General features: G+C 44.0%; 1 protein-coding gene across 1 annotated transcript in view; it reads right to left on the reverse strand.

Moving 5' to 3' along the window:
• Positions 1-104: 104 nt before the first annotated feature.
• The window catches only part of PAK7 (p21 protein (Cdc42/Rac)-activated kinase 7), a 39341-nt gene continuing 17006 nt past the window's right edge, over positions 105-22439 (reverse strand). Inside the window, exons 2-8 of the mRNA XM_010181458.1 lie at positions 16101-16898; positions 10170-10661; positions 8306-8439; positions 6151-6277; positions 3039-3164; positions 907-1041; positions 105-260 (exon numbers count right to left, since the gene is read on the reverse strand). Of these exons, the coding sequence (XP_010179760.1) occupies positions 105-260; positions 907-1041; positions 3039-3164; positions 6151-6277; positions 8306-8439; positions 10170-10661; positions 16101-16898 (1968 nt within the window). The remainder of the gene's footprint in view (positions 261-906; positions 1042-3038; positions 3165-6150; positions 6278-8305; positions 8440-10169; positions 10662-16100; positions 16899-22439) is intronic.

Here is a 22439-nt window from a genome sequence, read left to right on the forward strand (position 1 = left end):
AAGGTTTTGCTCTTCCCTGCCCACTGCTCCCACACAACTGCTGGGATTCTTGCGCAGCCGTTATTCGGACTCTGCTCCAACCTCCTCCCAAAAAGTCACCGGCTTCAGCGGTGCCTGTGCTGCCTCATGAGGGGCACGATGCAAGAAGGCGGCCCAGCCAGTTTGAGAAACGGGTGTCTCAGGAGTTCCAGTGCCGTGGCTCTCTGTGAGGGCTCCCGCACCAGCATTGAGTCCAAGAAGCCCCGGAGGACCGAGGAGACCTGCAACATCGCATTGGTGTTAGGGGCGGACAAAGACACCTGCTTCCAGCCTGCGCTGGCTCTGTGCACCCTGCTTTTCTTGGGAAAACAAAGGATACATGGAGCACTCCTATGGCAACAGATGTAGTGAGCTGAAGGGCCGTGCGTCTTCTATGGGCCATTAATACGGAAAGTACTGGGATACCAGTGGGGTGGAGACCAGCACGCACCGCACAGCTTTGCTTGCGGTGGGTAAGAAAAGCAGTAACATATGCTGAGGGCTCAGGTCTGGCTTCTAGAAGCACGCCCAAAATGAGAAATACCCAAAGGCTTTGGCACTGGACATTGGATGTTCCAACCCATTTGCAGCAGGTCTCATGTGCTGACTTGCCCTAGTCTTTGGACAGACTGGGAAGTACAGGGAGCCTGAGGCTCTGCCCAGCTCCCTTCTCTGTCACTTGCTGCAAAAGCAAAGCCAGGACAGGGCACAAAAAAAGTCTATGGTTTGCTGATGGCTTTGGCCTCATGTCCTCCCCACACGAGTCCTGTGTAGGACCCACTGCTCAAGGTGGTACCTAAAGATGCAATTTGGGCAGGCAAGCGTATGGCTCTGATGTTATTACACTGTTGTATGTGCAAGACCCTCAGCACTTATGGAATGTCTGACCTTGTGCATGTCCTTCACCCGGGGTGGTAAGTTGTCCCGGATTCGGCGCATGGCCTGCAGCGGTGGCTCGTTGAAGTAGGGAGGTTCACCGTCTATCATCTCTATCACCATGATGCCCAGGGACCAGACATCCACCTGTAACACAGAGCCCCTTCATAAACACTGCTGGCAGTGCAGAGAATGGGGTGACAGGTTCAACAGCTCTGGACAGCTATCGCTATAAGTCTTTCTCCTTTAACCAGCCAACAACTATTTTTACCTTCTGAGCATTTAAGTGCATTGAAGAAATAAAATAAGAAATTACTTTCAAACTGCAGCCAAGTTATGTCCACTGGAAGCACTGGTAAGGTGCACTAGTTTGAGAGGCCGGCTGCACCCTACTGAGCTGCATTTCAGCTGTGCTGATCTGCACTCACTGAATATTTACCCCAGGGTGGCTCTGTGCTGCTACAGAAAGGTGCAGGTAGTGGGAACGCAGAGGACAATGCTGCTGTGAAATCACTTTATTTCCCCTGAACATTAAAGACTACAGGAACTCCACCTGAGACTGCAAGGCAAACGCAAGTACTTACTACACCCAGGCCCATTTCCAGCGATCTCAGGTAACACACTATATAATCCCTTTGGAGAATGATTCAGCTCCAGCTTCAATAAAAAAAAAATCACCAAACCCTTTTTTTTTTTTTTTTTTTTCTCCCATCTTGGCCTGCTGCAGTGCTGCTCCAGAATCCCAGTCCTCTGATGACTGTAATTCCCATCATTTGCCAGCCCAAATACAGCCAAGGCCAGTTCATACCGCTTTTACTCTTTTGCCAACAGTCTCCTCCAGCTCAAATCTTCTTTTTTTCCTTCCTTCTTCTTTCTGGTGGGAAACCTAATGTAGCTGTAAGTTCAGACACTTTATAATCCCTTCAGTGTTATTAATGGGCTAATAATAGCTGATGTTATTATCCCTGAAATGTCTCCTACAATGCCGCGTGTCCTGGGTGAATGCTGCTGCCTGCAGGGTGCTCTGGCTCTTGGGCGGGTGCTCTCCTGCCTGTGCCAGACTGGTCCCTGCTGCAGGATGTGAAAATGCAGTATCTCCCATCTCAGGCCATGGCTCATTTCCCCTCCTCTGTGTGTGTGTGTGTGTGTGTATAAAAATATATGTGTGTGTGTATCTATATCTGGCTTGTGTTTCCCCCCCTACAGGTATTACTATAGGCACTATCAAGCAGAAGATAACTCTCATCACCATGTAGAGGAGAAACTGCAGCCGTGTCCCTGACTGGGGAGGCATGAGTCACTGTCACGGCTGAGTGCGGGAGAAGGGATTGCTCTTTCCAGGCTGGCAGTGCAGAAGTGCTGTGACTCAGAGCTTCCTAAGGGATGGGTAGGGCACTGCAGAGCTGCCGAATTCCCACTTACAGCCTCTTCCTGGTCTCATCCAAAGGGCTCCAAGAAAAACTTGCAAACTGCCTCTTCTTCAGGGCATTCAGCAGTGCTTCAAATAGTTACCACAGATATAGAATAGTCTGTTTCCCTCAAACCTCCATTAATGAGAGCTTGAGTACAAGGAATGAGCTGATGTGGAGACAGAGGGTGGCTCCTGTGTTTGGGTCCCTACAGGCCCATGCCTGCATGTTTGCCAGCACTCCTCTGGAGGAAAGGGATCTCAGGCTTTAGCTGGCTGAAGGCAGAGTGGATCTCTGCCTGCACAGCTGTGAAAATATTGATGTGACCTGGCTGTGCAGGACAGGTATGAGATTTGGCTGCTGGCTGGCATATGCAGGTATAGACACCTGTAACTGCAGCTCCAGCCTTTGGGCTTAAAATAAAGGTCATCCAAGGGCCTTTCACAATGTAAAAAAGATCCCAGTTTCCTTTAATACAACACCCTAAGCTAAAATACGTAGAGGCACTGCATTGTTTAGTGCTCTGAACAGAGTTATTTAACCACACTTCTGGGAGAAATACTTTAAAACAAGGCACGATGTAGCACTCTGGGGCAAACATAATTGCTGCTATTTAGCATATCTGTGTAAATGCATTTGAACTGTATGTTTCGCTGGGCTCGATGGGGTCGACCGAGGCACCATGCAGAGGGAAAACAGCCGCTCTGGGTGCGCATGGTGCCCCGCTGCACTCACCTCGGTGCCGTAGGGCAGGCGGGATATCACCTCTGGCGCCATCCAATACGGTGTTCCAACCAGTGACTTCCTTCTGGGGACCTCCTTTGACACTTGGGCGCAGAACCCAAAGTCAGACAATTTTATCTGAAAAGCAAAGAAAAATCCCCTCTTGAATAACAAGGCAAATTCCTCCCAGACACACATGCCTCTGAGACATGTCTCCAGCTGCTGCTGGGGGCACGGGGAGGGAGCTGCAGCATTTGCCTGGGATGGGACAGCACTGCAATTTTGGAAGCATGGCTGGAGATGGTGATACAGCCTGGGGAATGCGTGGCTAATTAAAACCAAGGCAAGGAAAAGAAGTAGGCGAGAATGGCAAGGGTGCTCATAACTGAGTGCCTGTCATAGCTCATTGTCTCTCCACCAGCAAAAGAAGCAGAGGTGATAAATAGCTTGTAATATTTAAAAAATAGAAGCAAAGCAAAAAGAATCTGATGTAACAGTATTTTATAGTGAATCTGCTATTGCATACATATAAACCCCATGTTTGTGGTCTACATATGTATACTAATATTTAATAGTTTACATCTTGCAAGTGACACACATCACTCCTATTATTTGTATCAGATATATGATCTGTGAGTTTGCCAGAAAACACATTAAACAAGTATTATTCACCCTCTTTTCTTCTACCACAGAGAGCATGAGCTAACACTCTCAGAAAGCAATACCCACTGCCAATGATTTTTCAAGACCAGGACCTCACACTGTGAACTATCATCACTAAAGCAACTGTCTTCTTTATGTAGCAAGGGAGCTAATTTGAGGAAGGCAGGGAAAATTCTTCCAAAATGGTTGCAAGAGATAAAAGGGCACCTGCCCACTTTGCTTGGGACTCGGGAATTAAAGACAGTACTGTCCTTGAGTAGCTGTGGCAGTGACCTGAAATAGAAATAATGGGATACACAAGCACTCTGGAGAGAAGCTCTTGTTGCATCATGTGCCTGCTCATATTTTTATGCCAGGTTTTTTTTTTTACAACAAATATTATGGAAAATTATCATCTCTCCCTCCCTGTTGCTGTGCAACGCCAAGGTGAAAACTCCTCCAACCCCCAACCAAAACTGGTCTGAATGTCGGTAGCATCACCTTCTTCCAGAAACAGCTTGTTCCTTAAGGCTAAAGGTTTTTGTTGTGTTTGTTGAGTTCTCCCCCCTGACCCACCACCCCCACCTCCAAGTATTTATTTGGAGACATGGAAGCTACAATAAGGGTTTTCCTGGACATTAGGCTAACCCCCATCATCACCAGCTATACACCACGCACTGCAACCATCACCCATGTCCAAAGTCCATATGCCACATACGTAATTAGGTGGTGCCTGGGGATACGAAATAAGCCCTAACAGCCCCGGGACAACTGAAGTGGGAAGTTTCATAAATCTCTGCATTGTGTAGACCAGCATTTCATTATCAGCAATGATTTGTTTTCTTTTGGATTCAGTATAGACATTACTTTTTTAAAACTACGGGTATTATTTTTAACAGAATTACGAAATGATTGTTGGTATTTCTAAAACAAAGCCAGTAATAGCCAAGTTCTCAGTGCTAAATGTATTTTTTTCAGTTTTCGGGATGAAGAATGGAAGAAATAATGCATATTTTGGAAGCAGAGTGCAATCTTCTTTTGTAGGAGCACAAGAGGTTTTGCATATCTATTGCTCATTCGAGTACATAAAAGAAGACGATTTTCTAAAAAAAGATAATTGCACAACACAGCCATGAGGAAATCTGCAATGCAGATAATAAGTACTGGAGTAATGAGTATAATGAGGCACTGTATGCAGATCCCGAGAGCAGATCAGATGCTATTTCAGCAATATGGATTGAAATTGCAACTGAAATACTCCTACATGTGTGGAATTTTCTTCCCCCAACAGGATTAACAGGAGCAGCCTGTGACCGCTGCAGGAAGAAAATCCCTCTCCCTTGTTGAAGTGGGAATCAAATTATAAAGGTGAGTCTTTGATTAGGGAATCAGACCAGGCCTGGGAAGCCAAGAGTTTTACCTTCTGAAGGAGATCTCAGTTTGGTTCCAGCTGGATGGGGTGCTCTTGGGCTCAGTCTAACCCTCTAAGTCAGCCTTTCTTTAGACAGGTGTGTGATGCCAGTGAAGCAGCCCTTAAAGCCCTGCTTATGGGACTCACTGGTTGTGTGCACTGTTTTTTTACTCAAGCCATCCCAATGGAGCTGCAAGGTGAGATAGAAACTAATATCTAACTCAAGCAGAAATTAGGGTCTCTCAAAGTGATTGTCTTCCCTCTGCCTAAACATTTGGGTGCCCCAAGTTTTAGACACCTCATGTTTTTCTGCTGTGTATGCTCTGAAATACCACAGCACAAACCCACCTTTCTTCTTGTACAGGAATAACAATTTCTTTGGGACTAAACATGGCTGACATAGTAATTCTTTTTGTGTGCAAACTTTATTTTCTTACTGAGCTGGTCATATGCAGCATTTTCTCTCCCTCTCGAACGACTCACTAACAGCACAAAGAAAGACCAATTCCTTGACAGCAGCATCCCATCCAAGTAAACAGAAGCGTGGGACAGGTATTAGCAAGCATCTTATAAGTGTACCTATGGTAAAAGATAATCTCACCATCAGGGGAGTGTTTCAGCAGTAAAGCAGAGTATTTCCTATTCATATAGATTGATGTTAGCCTCCTAACTAGCTTGGGAAAACAGAGAAAATGTGTAAAAACTTGCTAACTAAAGGATAACTAAGTGTAGTAAAAAGAAAATACTTTTGAGAGGCATCAGAGTAGAAGTGGTGGAGCATAAAAGAAAGTCTCCCATCACCTGAACAACATCCACATGGCTCAGTTACTTCTGCCACTGCCTTTTGGCAGCTCTGTTTCCCCCAAGGGACTCGGCATACAGTGCAGATGTCAATCACTGGTCAGGCCAGGCTTGTGGTTTTCTGATTCAGCTCCCTAACAAGTTACTCACAGGTTGTATCCCTTGGTTTCATGTGCCTGGCTTTTTTTTTAAAGTCAGTGTCACTTTGAATATGCATAGCTATTTTCGTGCCAGCCCCAAGAGATGGCAGGGGAAATGTTGTGCGCTCACCCTCCCGTCGCTTGTGAGAAGGATGGAGTCGCTTTTGATGTCACGGTGGATGACGCCTTGGTTGTGCAAATAGGACAGGGCTCTCAGGACAGACAGGCAGACGGTCGCTATCTGCTCCTCATTCATCCTGAAACAGCAAGGTGGAAAAATGAGCTGAGCGTCAGTGAAGACAGTGGGAAAGGGGAGCTGGAGCGAAGAAGCGCAAGTATCTCCTCAAGTCAGTATGCAGACAACCAGGCTCTCTGGGGCAACTCTCTAGTCCTATCTCTGTCGAAAAGGGAGATGAGGGGTGCGGAACAACTCTGCAACAAGGTCTGGATAAGGCTCCCTGCAGCACTAAGCAGCAGAGTGATGTAGTATGTTAGAGAGAGCCTGTTTCCCTCAGGGAAGTAACAGAAATGCCTTATTTACAATAAACTCACTACTTGCCAAGGAGGGGGCAAATCACTGGGATGGAAACAGGCATGTCGTAAATATGAGAAGAAAAAAAAACTCTTAATTGATCAGACAAAACATCAGGCCCTGGCTGTAGCTCTCTGAGAGCACTTCCTTTGTTTTTATGCCATCTACAAAAATATTCAGGGTATTTCAATAGAAAAAAAGCTCAGCAAGAATCCTCATTTCTGTGCACATGTGCAAAAGGCATTGTGGAAGAAGCTGTCTGCCACAGCGTGATGGTGATAGCCAGGATGGGTGATGTACCCTGACACTGCTACCCCATTGCTGGATGACCCCAGCATCTCTATGATACAAGCAGAAAAATACCCGTGGAGATTTCTGCTTTCACTTTGTGTGCCATTTGCAGTATTTTAGCAGAATCTTTGAGGGAAGGTCATGCAAGGTAAAAAAAAAAATCCAGAAGATTGAGGAAAGACTATTTTGAATAAAAAAACAGATGATAGCTCTTAAGAAGTGGTGTCCTGGGAACATCTGTTTGCTGTTAAACTCCCGTCAGAAATATCTAAGATAGAGCTTTTAATGTTTTAGGGAGCAGAAGTTAACAAATGACTTGGAATATTGTGATTTATTTCAGTGCATCAGCTAAGGCAACACTGAAAAATAAAATACCTGTGTTACAACACTGCTTTGGTATGATCTAAGAGCACTATTAAACTATGAGAGAAGACAAATTTTCTAATTTACTGTTCCTTGCTTTTCTTCTTGCTCACCTAAATACTCTCCCACTGGTTTGGTGTGGAAATTTTTATTTTTTTTATTCAAGAGGAAGAAATTAAATAAAGAATTCCTCTTCCCTATCTCATTTTATCCTGCTTATCGAGAAAAGATGAGTGAAGAGCAGATGTAAAGAGGGCTGTAAAATCTAATGTCTCCACTTTGAAGAGGAAAAGCAGTTCCATACACTACAGCTTTTGTCCTAGTGAATTGGCTTCTTTAAAAGCACATATCTATTAACTGAACTATGGGAACAAGCTCTACCATAAGCACAAATATTCTGATATAAAAAATACCTTTCCTATTATGTTCTAGGCTTAGTTTGCAGTTAACACGTCTGACAGCGTGGTTAGGTGGGTTATGAGTATGAAGAGAAATCACCTTAGAAATGACGTAGTTATGACAGCAAAAACAACAGTACAGATCACCAAACAGGGAAAAGAAGATCTTTTTTGACATTTTATGAAGTACTGGATACAAGTCACATCGCTGCTAAATTACCTCCTAAAGCGCTGGCAAATGCCTGTCTACCAGCAAGCCTTTTCAGATATTTCTTTCCCTTCTATTTAAAAAACACCAGTACTGACAAGAATTCATCTGCACTGGCTTATTTATGCTGGTAAAGCAAGCATGCTACAGTATGCATATGTGTGTGTATATACATACATATGTGTATATATAGCTATACAAATACATACATATATATGTATGTATATATAAATTCCATGTATGTAAATTGTATGTATGTATTTTTATTATTTGTATGTATGTATTTTGTATGTATTACAAACATACAGCAATAAATATATCTATAAAAATGCATATACAGAGCCAGGAGGTACTCAGCTTCCCTCAGCATGAGGTTTGGTTTGGAGGGCACAGTTCAAAGGCACCCTCAGAGGAAAGCTGTGGCGTCTCCCCCTGTCCAGCCTACACCGTAGGATTTAGGCTGCTGATCCTCAGCACAGCATACCCAACCCACCTCGTGTGAGTCACTATATCTGTCAAAGCACCGCCCTCCAGAAACTCCATCACGACCCACAGCTCATCACCAACAAGGTAACTGTTGTACATGTCAACCACATTTTCATGATGGTAATCTCTCATGATTACAACCTGTGAGGAAGAAAAAGACGATATGTGAATTGCTATAAGCATTATCTGGCACTTGTTTTGACCTTCTTTTTCTTTCTGTGCTTAGTAATGGTTCTGCTATGAATCATACCCTCCCTAATCCTTCTGCCAACACATAAACAAAATCAATATATTTACATAAAAATAACAGCCATCGTAAATGCATTAGGAAGAAGGAAGACTCTTTAGTTGCTAAATTGTAAGTGGTAGATGACTGGCATTTTTTTCAGACTGCAGGAACAGGACTGTTTATTTCATTGCTTTTTTATTGCCATTTGCTTTCAGTACAACAGATTTTTTTTTTTGACCCTATCAGTCGTTCAACCCATCAAAGTCCTCTTTGTCATGCATCAAATAGTACTTTGCACAGAATTTTAATGGAATGCTGGTAATACAGGGGATATTCATAAGATGACTCAAATCCCACACCTAACAGGGACTGTACAGAATTGGGATCACAGTAACAGCAGCCCAGCCAAGGCGGCAATCATGACCACATGGTATTGAGGGATGTCAGAAAGGTGATTGGGAGAGGAAACAGCCAAGGAAGGCTTCATTATCTGTCTGTAGATGGAGGAATTTCAGCACCACTGAAAGGAAATATTCAGCAGACAGGAGTGACTGGAGCGTGTCAGGGAAGCAGCTTGGTCCCGCACAGCACGTAGGACCTGCTTCAAGATGTTCCCACTCAAGAGATATTCTGTTAGAGCTACCACTACACAATTCAGTAAAGTCTTCCAGTAGAGACAAAATAAAGCCAAAATACCCAGTATCATCAGGGACTGTGCAAAGAAGAACTGTGTGAAGTTTTTTAAAAACTAGTATTTTAATTAAAAAATGTTAAGTTTTTAAAGGTTTTGAAGAAACCAGTCTGTTGTGCTCTTATAGTTAAAATACAGGAAACAAATGATTGAAGAAGGAGGTTGATTCTCACGAGAGGTCTCTGTGGGGACTGGCAGTGAGTCTGGTGTTGATCAGCATAATCACAAGTGATCTCAAAAAGGGAATGGAAACCACCCACCACTAGCATCTTTACGGGAGCAAGAAGAATAAAAATGGGAGAGGGAACTCACGGATCAGACAACTGGGTGAAAAAATGGCAAAAGAAAACCAGTGTTCTTAAATTTAAAATAATGTACGTGGGGAAAACAATCTTCCATAAGCAGTCATGGGCTCTGAACTGGCTGCTACCATGCAGGAAAGGGGATGGGGGAATGAAGTCAGACGGTTCCATGAAAAAAGAACTGACAGCAGTTTGCTAGGTAACCATCAAGAAAGCAAAGGGACTGCTAATGGCTAGGAGAGGAAGGAGGGAGGAAAGAAAAAGCATGTATACGCCAGAATATGGTGCATGTGCTTCTTGAATAGTCAGGCTAGTTTGGATCCTCCATCTCAGAAGAATAAACTGTACAATAAAATGATCAGAAAAAGGCAACCAGGCTATGTCTGTGCACCTGATATGCTGCATGGACCAGCTGATAAATTTCTTAGCTTTTTTCTGTGACCTTCCACCAAGTTACAGGTTTAAAGCCAGGAGGAGGCACTACTCATTTGAAACTGGACTGGTTATACACTATACAGCACCGATGTGTGTGGGTCTCACCACCTCTTTTACAAACACATTAATTTGGTGCTTGAGGTTGCCATTTGGCCCACGTCTCCTGTTGAACCCACCACCTGCAAAACCCGTTGCACCACCCAAAACCACATACCTCATTAAAGAGCAGCTCCCTTCTCTGCTGTTTCCTGAGATCCATCTTCTTCACAGCAACTTGCTTTCCCGTGTGCTTCTCAGTGGCGATGCAGACAATCCCTGTGGAGCCCTCTCCAATCTTAATGAAGTTGTCCAGGTACTCCCGGGGGTCACCGGGGCTGACCACAAGCTGGAGGGCAGCTCTGAACTGTTCGTGGGACACCCTGGAGGGCTGCTGGTCTGAGGAGGATCCCCAGCTGGGCGGAGGATAAGCACTTGACGTGACACTTGGGGAGCTGGGATAGGAAGCAGTGGAAATATAGGGAGAGCTGGGCTGGAGAGACGGCTGGTGATAGTGGGATGCTTTGTGATAGACCAGAGGGTACTGGTAGCTGCTGCCTGAATAGCTGACTTTGCTCTGACTTTGAGGTAGCTTTACTGGGCCCCTGGGGTAGGTGTCTGATCCAGAGAGCGGTGGGCTAACAACCAGCTGCGCTCGATCATAATCCACCTGCAAGGCAAAAGCAGAGGAGTGAACAAGGACGAACAGACAGCTGTCTTGCTGTACATCCAGCCCTCACCACTCAGTTCCTTCTCTACAGGGTGTCAGCATGATGTGTTCCTGCATGCACCTATTCTTCTCAACGTGACCCTGCTGCCCCGTATCTGAAAAGAGATATCTGTGCTCTCATCAGCACTAAAATGAGGCTAGAGAAGACCAAAAGACCTTTTGTGCATCACAGGTCCATTTTTCTCTCCAGATTCCAGTTTGTAGATACAATCATCTTTGTTTAATGAAAGGGTATGCTCCAAAAAGTGTGTTTGCTCTGTATCTGCAGTGCCCTGAAGGCTCTCTGGGCCATTTCCTCCAAGAACTCATCCCTTTCACAACCAGCAGCCCTTTGGCAAATTCCACTTTGTGTCTTTTCTTTCAAATACCGGTTCTTGGGTTTTGACTCTCAGACCTTAGTCTTTTCTTACGCATTTCTTCAGCAATTCAGGGATGACCCAACCTCTTTTTTCAGATGTCGTGGTTCCCTGAAATCCCCGTCATCTCCCGCCTTGCCCTGCTACTGGCTGCTGTTTGAGTGACTGCATGCATGAGTATGACGAGGAGCCTAATTCAATTTACCATTTCTTAAACTATTTTCTACAGTGACACACTACTTAACTGCAGTGTCACGAAACTGCTAATTTTCATCTGAAATCAGAGACAATCGCAGAGGAAATTATCCTGATGGGAGGCCTTGTTCATTTGCAGGCTCCTTTCTTTCATTTTGCAAGGTTTTCTAAGCTTCTTACACTGAAAGCAAATGAATACTTCACATTCACAAACATAATAGTTTGCTTCTATCCAAACTAAAAAAAACAAAAAAGATGCAAGACAAAAAAAGCCCACCCAAAACAAAACCACGGGTTTTTTTCCCCCAGAAAAGAGCATCTCAACATTTATGATACAACACATGTAACTCCTGATGACGTGTGGAGCATCTGGGGGCAGGGGGGTGGTTCGACACAGGCTCATGATGTATCACAATTACAAATAATTATGGAAATGAGTTCATTTAATCAATCAATTTCAGTGGCGGTGCACAGGGGTGGACAGAGCAGCAAACTCTACACAGCTCATGGTTGCTACTATTACTGCTGGCTGCCAGCCAGGAGTCCCTGATCCATGTTAGTTAAATGCACATTAATCTGAATTTGGCAGTGTAATCAAGGACCCAACTGAACTGTGAAATTGAATTCTGCGGTGGAACATCATTTGACCGTTTTATGCTAAGACTGCAAAAAAAAAAGGAAAAAAATCTGCCGCAGCATCAATTTATCACTGTGGGCTGCTGCACAGCGAGGAGGAGTCTCCAGCTGGAGTCGCCTTGGTGCGGGGAGAAAAGCCTCCAAATGCAGTATTATATCAGCTCTTTCCTACCTCATGTGTGAGCCAGGCGTGCTTGTCTTTTCATTTCGCCTGAGGTTTAGCAGGGAAGAGGGAATGCCTCTCCAGAGGGGCTGCTGAGACTTCCCTTGGAAACGTGAAGCTGGAGTCTGCTTCCATCTGAGACTTGCATGCGGACAGCTACCAGCCGCATGGAGCATCCAGCGCGCACTGAACAGTGTCGTACAGACCCCTCCTAGGATGCTGATTTTGTTTAAGCAAAACATCCACATAATTAGAGACATAATTTCCCTTACTCTATCAGGCAGGGGTAGCCATAAAATGGAAGGGGGTCAGAGACACCATGAATTTTGTGAAGGACATTACATCTGCCAAACTAATTAACACGGGAAAGTGCTCAGATGGTTTGGCAGAGGGAGGGGAATGCAATCTAGCCCTGTCCTATATATCTGTGTACATAGGGACACATAAATTATTGCTCTGGCTGTAAATACACCATTTTCTTTTAACTACTGAGATGGGGAAAGTCTCGTCTAGAAATTCAAGCTGGATAAATGCACACTAATGAACTATTTGAGGCTTCACCCATACCTCATATTTCTGAGCACGTCCTAGACTTAACACATTGGCAAAAGTGAAACTTTAAAATTAAAATTCAGGGGTTTGATGTTCTTGCCAAGAATTTGTGAAAGCTTTCTGAGGTTAGCATTGCAGTACAATGTAAACCCATTCACGTCCTGAATCCTATGAAATCTTACAAAAAATCAGGAGCAATAATGAGTAAATCGGTTGAACCTTTCCTCTGAGACTGTGTCGTGACGCAGTGTTTCACATCACGGCAAAATCGACCGCACTTTATTCCACTAATAATTCTATTTCTGCTACTGAATGCAGTTACCTACTGAAAGGAAATTCTTTAAATATCACAAAGGAAAGAAGAAAACAGTCCTGCATTCATTCAAGACCAGGTCAAAGGAGCAGCCGAAGCTCTGACACAACATCCATCACAGAGCCGCAGTGCAAGGCAGTACTGCTGCAGGCTGGGTCACTTCTCCAGCTCGCAGCATTACCCACATCCACATGTGGCCACGTTGGCAGTCAGGTCTTTTCGCTGTTAAAAGGTGGATGTAACACCGTGTTTAAACTCATTTTGGTTTCCACTCTGATGACTGCGATGCCCATTTTGTATCACCCACGGTGGAAACACCTGCTTGTTCGTAAGGGGGACCTTTCCTGCGAGGTAGGCTGCTTGGGCAGCCTCTCAGCTGAGCAGGCATCCCCACACGCTCTGCAGTGGGACTGCGGCAGAGGTGGCAGCTGCAGCCCTGCAGCCAGAGCCCATATGCTCCCGGGGATGCAGTGAGTCCCTGGTGAGATGGGCTCACCTCTGGGCGAATGTAAAATGGATTTCTGATTGATTAAGTTTCAGTTTGCCAAAGTAAAAGGTGTAGAAAGGTTGGTCTGTAAATCACATGGGGAAACGTTACTCTCTGGTGCTTTGCCGGTGGAAATCTCCAAGACTCCCTGTTCCACGCATGGAGGTGACAGGCAGTGCTTGCAGAAAGCTACTGGAACGTGAATGAGAAAACAGGGAAAAAGGAGAGTTTGTGATGGTAAAGGCTTGTCTCTGCCTTCACCAGGCTGGAAATGTCCTCTCAGCACAGAATGTCTGCAAAACACAGCAGGAAAACGGAGGTCCAGATCAGAGAGAGACCTCTACTATGTTACAGAAGTACGTGTTAACCGAGGGGAGAGCAGAGATCATGGCCCCTTGGAGGAGGGACAGGAGAGGGTCACGGAAAGCTGCTACCGAAAAATGACAGGGAAAGGAGCTTTGAAATAACAGGATCTGGTGCAAGAAGTTAAGAGAGCTGCCTGTGATGAACAGGAGGGTAAAAAGAAAACATGCAGTACAGAGTGTCCAAAATAATGAGACCTGGTGGGACCAGTTTGACAATCTTGAGGAGAATCCATCAAAAAAAGTGGGACATAATCTCTGTGTCGTGAAGGTAACACGGCAAATGTTGGGACCCTGTGCCAGTGTTACTGGAGTCAGTCTGCAGGAGTAGGAGAGCAGGTGGGCAACACGCGGGTGGATTGGAGGGAACCAAATCTGAGCCTCCAGCTTCCTGCACCTCTGTGGTCCCACTGCACAGCAGCAGCCAAGCCCAGTGCAGTGGAAGTCCTCTGACATAATACCTCTGAAATCACTGATGATGAAACGAGCAGCCATTTGATTTATCTGACATCTATCACCTGCAAATAATACTGAAGTCTGCTCTTCACATTTACAAGTCAGAACGCACATCTCTGTTAAAAGCACTTTGAAGCCATACATATCTGCCTGCAGACTTTTACACTGCTTACTTTCTTCCCCCTTTTAATTACACTTTAAAGCCAATCTTATTTGTAAAATATCTGATTTGAGACCTGATTCTCATTTAGTAAGCCCATTTGATGAACCATTATCTTACTAATTCCTCCTTGAAAAGAAGAATTCAGCAATCATCCAAGACAAGAAACTGCTATTCACTTCCAGGAGTTGTGGACAGGTCTGGGAATTGAAACTGCTGCATTTAACAGTGAATCATCAAGTTTCAATACACCAAGGCTGTAGGAGTGTTTTCAGTGCTCTGAGGAGAGGAATAGCGCACATGAATCTTGCATGGAGGCTTTTTTTATAATATATAAAAGTTGTTTCTGCATTTTAATGGGATATTTTTCAAAGTGTCTGGAGTCTTGTAAAATATACCTCTGTCTTCTGCCCTATTGAATGCTGTAAAACTGGCAGAAGCAGGCATAAGAGAGTCTATGAATTACTGGATTTGTCCTTCTCCTTTCTAAACTGTGACAAAATCATTGCTTTCAATGAAGGAAATGGCAGATAGTCCATTCCAGGCCACACTCTGGTGCACATTTAACTGCCCACACATATCCCTCCCACCACACCCCAAGCTTGGGAAAGGCATAAAAAGAGATCTGGTAACTTTTCTACTCCCCCTACCATTTTTCTGCGACCTCCAAAGCCCAACTCTGTGCTTTAATACAATGTGGAATTAAAATACATCGCTCTCCCTTTACCGTGGGGTACTGATTGTAACTCTGCACACCAGGATCAGCAAAGGAGCCAAAACCTGAGAAAGCAGAGCAGAACTCTCATCATCAATGACCTATCATCTTGGTGCCTGTTGCTAGGGGAACTCAGTAATGTTCAGTGCAATCTACACTGAAGAAAAAATATCTCTTGCAGAATATTAGATGTTTGAGCAGGTCATAGGTATGTATGTAAGAAAAGCTTTATTCTCTTAACTGAACAAATAGTTACAGTAAAAACTATTGCAAGTAGGGTAGGACAGCTTGTATAGGCAATATTCCTCATGTGACTCAGAAAAGGCAGAGCAGGCCACAAATCTGTGCAGAGGGCCTGCTTATAGATATCATGGTTGAAATGTTTTTTGGCACCTTAACACTTTTTTTTAAGTACATCTAAAATGTTGTGGGTGAGATAAGCTGCTCTCATTGAATTTCACTGCTTAAAAACAAAGTGGAGAGGCATAAACCCCTACTCTCACTAGTAGAAAAGGGTTAATAAACCTTGTAATACAAATACAGCATAAATACAATATAAATACTAAACCACGGAGTTTTTTGGCCTTTCACAGCAACAATTCAAATACAAAAGTATCTGATACACAAACCAGACCAGCTTCTCACCACCCGCTGAGATCTGCACAGGCATATGAACTCCTAATGCTACAAACACTACCAAAGATCTTGAGGTTATTGGGAATCCCAAGTAAAACCCCTGGAAGCTGGGCATCTCCAAACTTGCCTTTTAATAAATATCTTAAACCCTCTGGTCCCTGACTTCCATTTTCAGATACCTGAGTAAAGTGGGTGGGTTTTCACACCTACCAAGTGGCAGCCACACAGCTCCCAGGGACGTTTGGCATTGCATGCCCAAGCATGGCTCCTTGCCCTTAATTTTTAGCACACACTTAATTTTTTGTGCTCCTGTGTTGGGCAGCGTTGTCACCAGGGATGTCACATTACCTTGGGGATGCCTGCTGCGGTTTCGGACAAGCGAGGGTAGGTGTAGGAGCTGTAGGAGTGTCCTTGCTGGTGTGCTTTAAAAGCACTTGCTCCGTAGGGCATGGCTGGCTCCTGCAGACCCGACCCTGATCTAGACCTCTGCCTCATCGCTGGCTGAGGGCTCGCTGGATCCACGTAGGATGACTTCGGCCTCTTGTCATAGTCATCCTTGCCCAGGCCATGTCCCCAGTCGCTGTCGCTGTACTCCAGCCTCTCCTTGGGGCACTCACTCTGCACTGACGCTCGGGACGGGGTGTAAGGAAAGGGATCTCTATAGTCCAGGGAGGATCCGCTGGGAATCCGCTGATACTCCAGCTTTAGGCCGCCATATTCCAGTGGCTTGGGCTTTGTTTCCAGGTGTGCGTGGTAATCTGGGAGGAACCTGGAGAGGTCTGACTGCAGGGGCACCACTTCCGAATAATATATGTCCCGGGAAGTCACCTTCATCATATGCCCGTTCTGCTTGGCAGCATAGCTCCCTTTGTAATACCTGTCTAACTCTTCCCCATAGAGAGTCTTGTCCCGATATTTTTCCACAACATAGTCTGTTGTAGTGTCTGACTCACTGGAGTACTGGGAATATGTGATATAACCATTTTCCTCCTGGTGCCTCGGCACATGGTTTGCGTTTCCTTGGTGGTGGGTGGGAGGACTTTCCTTCCGAAGGGAATTGGATCGTGTCACCGAGATATTGTCGAACTCTTCCAGCAGGCCGTTGATTGAAGTATCTTTTCGAGGCTTATTTCCCCTAACAATAGTCTGGGAATAAAAAATTGCTTTGATTAAATGCTGATTTTCATTTAGTATCCGACCAAGAAAGAAAAAAAAAGCCTATGATTCACCCAGGAATACCTGTAGCGATGTTCTTCAGTCACGTACCTCAGAACAATCCATTGCTAGAAAAAAAAATCTCAATAAATATTTACAACAAGACACATAGAAATTAATAAACAAAGAGGGGTTAAATTTGGTGTACATAAAAAGCTGAGCTTTGGCATGCAACCCCAAGACACTCTTAAGAAGCCTGGTTTAGGAGATGGGTGTTCAGCAGAACACGTTTAAAACCACTACTTATTTTTCAATTATTATTATTCAGTTGTCTGCATCAAGCCAAACTGGTGGGCTGAATCTGACTTACAGGGTACGGGTAAGCTAAATGAAAATCATTCAGTGGTCACTTCTACATGTTATTTTAACAAACTGTTGGAATGGAAAGTAGCATATGGTTTACCAGGCACTGGGATTGTATTTTTTATAAAACAGTATGTTCCTGGGTAGCAGAATTGCCACTGGAGATTGTCTCTTGGTTAACTTAGTGTAAAAGGGACTTGGCGAAGAGGTAAAAATAATGCTTAACGACATCTACACAGCATCCAGCAAACCACTGTGCACAAACACGGCTTTGGGATGCCAATCACAGATGCCATGTAGTGCAGTGGTGGTGGCCCTATTTGTGTCCTAATACTGCAAAGTGCCCTTGGCCCTGGATGACGAGTGTGTAGAAGCACCACAGACATGAACTTGCTCCCCCAGACTGCCCACAAGACCCCACCCATTCCTGCTCATTTTTGTCCAGAACACTGGTGCTCCTGGTATGATGAAAGGTGAGCAGTGCTTGGTTACAACCCTTCTTCAAGAAAGACTGACTATTTTTTAGCTAGTACCATCTGAAGACTGTAACGCGTGGTTGCATCCATTTTTCAGCAGTTGACTCCTACTGAGCACCTCTTCACATTTATAAACACCCCACAAGAATAAGATGCACAGATTAAGGGCCAGGGCCATTTGCTTCACTGAAAACACATTTGCTTTGCTGATTCGCTTCGGCAAAATATCTACAGCTGTATCTTACTTAACTTGCTGAGTTTTTAAACAGAGCCACTGTGGTCACCCCAGGGAGATGTTCCTCTGTGAGCTGCAGCCTGCCTGTGTTGTGTGCCACTAACTGTGGCGTATCAGACCCCAACCATGGCACATCGGATGCCGACAATGGTGTCCAGCCTGGCCACTAGCCCTTCATGCATTGCACTGCTGAGAGAGGAGGCTCCGCTTCAGGCATGGTGAGGTTGCTCAACCTCTGCTTGAAAGCACACAAGGGGTCAAACTTTGTCAAAATATGCATTTCATCACTAATAAAATAACTTTTAAACAAAATTAACAGCAATCTACTTCTCTGTTATTCAACAAAGGGCAGCTGAGTAAAGCTGGGCTACGAGCAAAGCAGTCCTGACCTCACACTGATCCCTGCTCTGATTTATGTCCGTAATTACTTGCCTAGTTTGCTATTTTGAAGCTAGCAGTACCAAAACAATAGGACAGCAAACATAAGGGACAGCAAATAGATCACCTCCAAAGCCATTCAGCAAGACAAGAGGAATTGGTTTCGTTCAGCTACAGCCTCTTTGGCAGGATGACTGCACGATCATTCATATTTAATTATCACTTAATAAACCAGCAACATTCAACAATGAAATGCTTATAATTGAAAACAAGATTTAAATACCCAACTGCCACCCTGCTTCCCCTATGCAAATGTATACCAAAGAGTAAAATGCCAATTTAATACTCTCTGCAGGATTGGCCTTCACAAAGGAGAGGTTTCCTGCTGCAACCTCCATTGTGTCTGCACAAAAGGACCTTGGAGCTGGAGGGAGCCCCTGGGAGCAGAGCTGCCTCTTTGGTTATAGGAAAGAGGAGCTCTCCCTCCGCTTCTCTAAACAGACGCCCTCTGGATGCAGGATTTTATAATACAGATGCCCATGGGATTTAGGGGGTGGAAGACGCACTTACAGGTATCTCAGCACACCTTAGAGGGAAGGTTTAGAAGAATGCAGTTGAGGGTTTGTGTGTTAGGGAATTCTCAAATTGACAAATTCTCAATATGACAAAAACTTGCAGTTAAGGGATTTTCTGCAGACGGGTGTGTGTTTGGGAGCCACCCTTTTGATTACGAAGATTAAAAAAGTACTAATAGTAAAATGGTCTTGTAGGAAATTCTGATTTTCCAAAAAGAGCATTTTCCACTGAAAGCCCAGTCCGATGAGGCAGTCTTGGTTAGTTCTGGGACCTCAATGCTGTCTCATTCTGAATGACAAACTTAATGGAATTAAGTCCTAAACATCTTTTATTTTCTCCCAGCACTTCAAGGATGGTCACTGGCAAATGCTGACTTGCGAGGGTGATGGCCAGCACAAAGGGAGGATAAAATTTACCTATCCCAGAGGCACATTTTCTGTAGAATATCCAGTGCTTTATTACTATTAATATAAATTATTATTATCAATTAATTATCATAGTTATTTATTATTATTAACAACATTTAAATTTGCTTTGGTTTGTTTTTAAATTCAGCACTTCCCTTATGTGAAAGGACATACATCTTGGTGAGATGGCCACTCCGGCTAAATCAGCCTATACAAGCTTGATTTTTTTCAAGGAAACTTCCAGCATTATTCCCATCAAAAGAACAGTAGTGTCCATAGGACAGATGTGCCCTATGTGAAACACTTAGAAAGTGTTTCACTGAGACCCTTTGAAACACAAGACATTATAAAGTATTTTGCTATTTGAATAGAACTTAAGATGTTTATACACAAATCTGAAATACGGTGGGTGCCTCCCTGATGGGCAGAGGCAATTCAGCACAATTTACTAGGCTTAAAAACCAAATTAAAATCCCAAAGCAGGTGTATTGTTCTGTAAGAGTAATAAGAATAATTAGTCTGTAAGGATGCCCACAGAGCATCATAAATTAAAAACTAAAATCAAAGAAGATGCTTATAAAGAATGAAATGTATGTTGGGTCACATTAACCTATCTTGAAGTCATATAATGCAGAGAAGGTGTGTGCCAGGGGCTCGTCAGCACCTGCGGCTTCCCTGTGAAATGGAAGAAGCCAGAGACTGAAAACTGCCATAGCCATGGCCCAAATTCCCAAACCCCAAAGCATCTCTTTTCCAGGTTCAAAGGTATGACTTAGTGGAAATTGCTAACATAGGAGTCTCAGTTTTGGATTTTAGACTTCAGTTACTGCACTGCCAGGCTGAACACTGCATCAGCGAGCAGAGGGAAAACCTCCTGGGACTGAAATACTATAGCAGGAGTCACAAAAGGTGGAAAATTCTAGCTCTGACTTAAAAAGCAAAACAAAATACTTGAACAAAAATGTAAAAGAAAAAGGCCACATCGACACTGATATCAACACAGTTATTCTGGTAATTAGTTTTGTAGGAACTAGACTAGGTTTTGCAATTTTAAATTCTTGATAAACTGAAAAAAAACAACTTGTGTTTCCACATAAAGAAGGAATTCTATTTTTCATCATCTGAATTTACATAGAAAATAAAAACCAAAAATTTTAACCACTTACTGGTTTCCGAATGTTTAAAGAATCTTTGAACTTGCTGCAGGTGAAGTAGACAGTTAAAAGCACAGTATTATCCACAAAGACCGATGGGCTAAGATTTATGAAGCCTTTGTTTCTATTGATATCATGTAATGGAAACCTGTACAACACCCTGGCATGCATGAAAAACAGAGACTGAGTCCCACCACAGGTGCAGCTTTCACTGTGCTCACCACAGAAAGATGGGATTTGCTATAGTCGATACCCCATTTCATTAAAGTACATTTTTCAGCACAGTGTGCAATTTAGGAGGGATCAATGGTACAACAGATGAAGGAGTGCCGGTGAATTTTATGCTATCGTTACCGTCATACATTAAAATCAATGGGGCGCAATCTCTGTGAATTAAAGTGTGGCACTCTGAATTTGTGGCTCTCATTTCATTTCCATTGCTCTTTGGACAGGTTTGGCGTTTGCTCTGGAGAACAGTGACAGTAGACATCCTTCATGGTGCTTCTGTAGTGGTCTGTCCTCTGGTGATAAGCTATAATGGATCTGTCTGTAAGAAATGCTGTCTTGCCTTGTTTCCAAAAGGAGATGAAAACCAGCTTCTGTGCTCAAATACTGTATTAACCTTGACAATAATGAAGTGTGTAATTAACTGTTCTGCCCTAATACGACCTTGCATTTATTGTCTTTAAAGCTACTATACTTTACACACTCGTTAAGAATATATCATCCTTTGTCCTCCTGGAGCTGTGTTTTCAGAAGTCGATGAGGATTTAAAATCTGTGTGATGTGCATGGTAAAAAAAAAAGAAAAAGTTTTTTAAGGAAATGTTGCCCTTACGAACAGCCAAATCTAAACTCTGCTTTTGCATCTAGCTAGCTTATCCCCTCATTTGCATTATACATCAACTAAAAGCACAGCGTATGCATATCTGAAAACCATTTTTTTCTTAAGAAAACGTGCATAAAGCACAGCTAGTCAAAGTAATCTAAGAGTAAGTGATGGACATGTCAGTGATTTATCTTCTTGTGCTTCAATACATTCAAAGTATTTGAAGCTCATGACACTATGTTTTACTCCTCTGCATAAGCAAACAGCACTACCTTGAGGAGAAAAACTGATCCTTGTCATCAAGTTAGAAGGAAAATTCCAGCTTTCTCTGGAAGTAACAGAATTTTACAGCTGCAGCCAAGGGTGCAAGAGGTGTCAGGGGTCTACATTTGATGTCTTTTCACCAGGCTGCGAGATCTCACAGTCCTCAGAGGAGCTCAAAATAGCTGGAGACCCTCAAAACTCCTAGAGACGGACGCAAGCATGCAGCAAAAACCTGGGGTCAACATGAGATGGGCTCCTTTCCCTTGTTTGTGAGGCCAAATTTTAAGTCTGGGCTGCCGTCTTGAGGGCTGACACATGATGATGGCATCATGGCAGGCTGTGCTTCCCATACTCATGGCAGAAGTGCCAAACTGCACTGCTGCATTGCAATCTGCAGGAGACAAGCTTGTGCATCAGCCTTGGACATTAGATAAGAGACCACATTTAAAAGAAAATGCATGAGTCCTATCTATTTTTTGGACAAAAGGAGTTTGGAGACAAAATTCAGGATTGGGTCTGTGCTAAAGCCATATCCATCGTCTCTGCATTTCCTCCCACCTAATGCAGGAGCAAGTGTCTTGGGGAACTCATCCATACATCGCGCTTCCCAAAAGTTCCAGGGTTAGAAAGATGGCAACTTGTCCCCTTGGTCTTGGCATGGTGGCCTTAGCGTTGAGTGACTTCTTCATGCAGCCGGCAGACCTGCTCCTCACCGGCGGCTCCTCACCAGCAGCCACCCCAGGGCTCTCTCCCTTTGGGTGCCATCTGCTCCGACCACCAGTGCAGGGTCCTCTTCGTAACCATGTCTATGCTATGTCTGTATGGTTATACCACGAGGGAGGTAACTGGAT

Source organism: Mesitornis unicolor, unplaced genomic scaffold, assembly GCF_000695765.1.
Source record: "Mesitornis unicolor isolate BGI_N332 unplaced genomic scaffold, ASM69576v1 scaffold20913, whole genome shotgun sequence".
In the NCBI taxonomy this organism is placed as follows: domain Eukaryota; kingdom Metazoa; phylum Chordata; class Aves; order Mesitornithiformes; family Mesitornithidae; genus Mesitornis; species Mesitornis unicolor.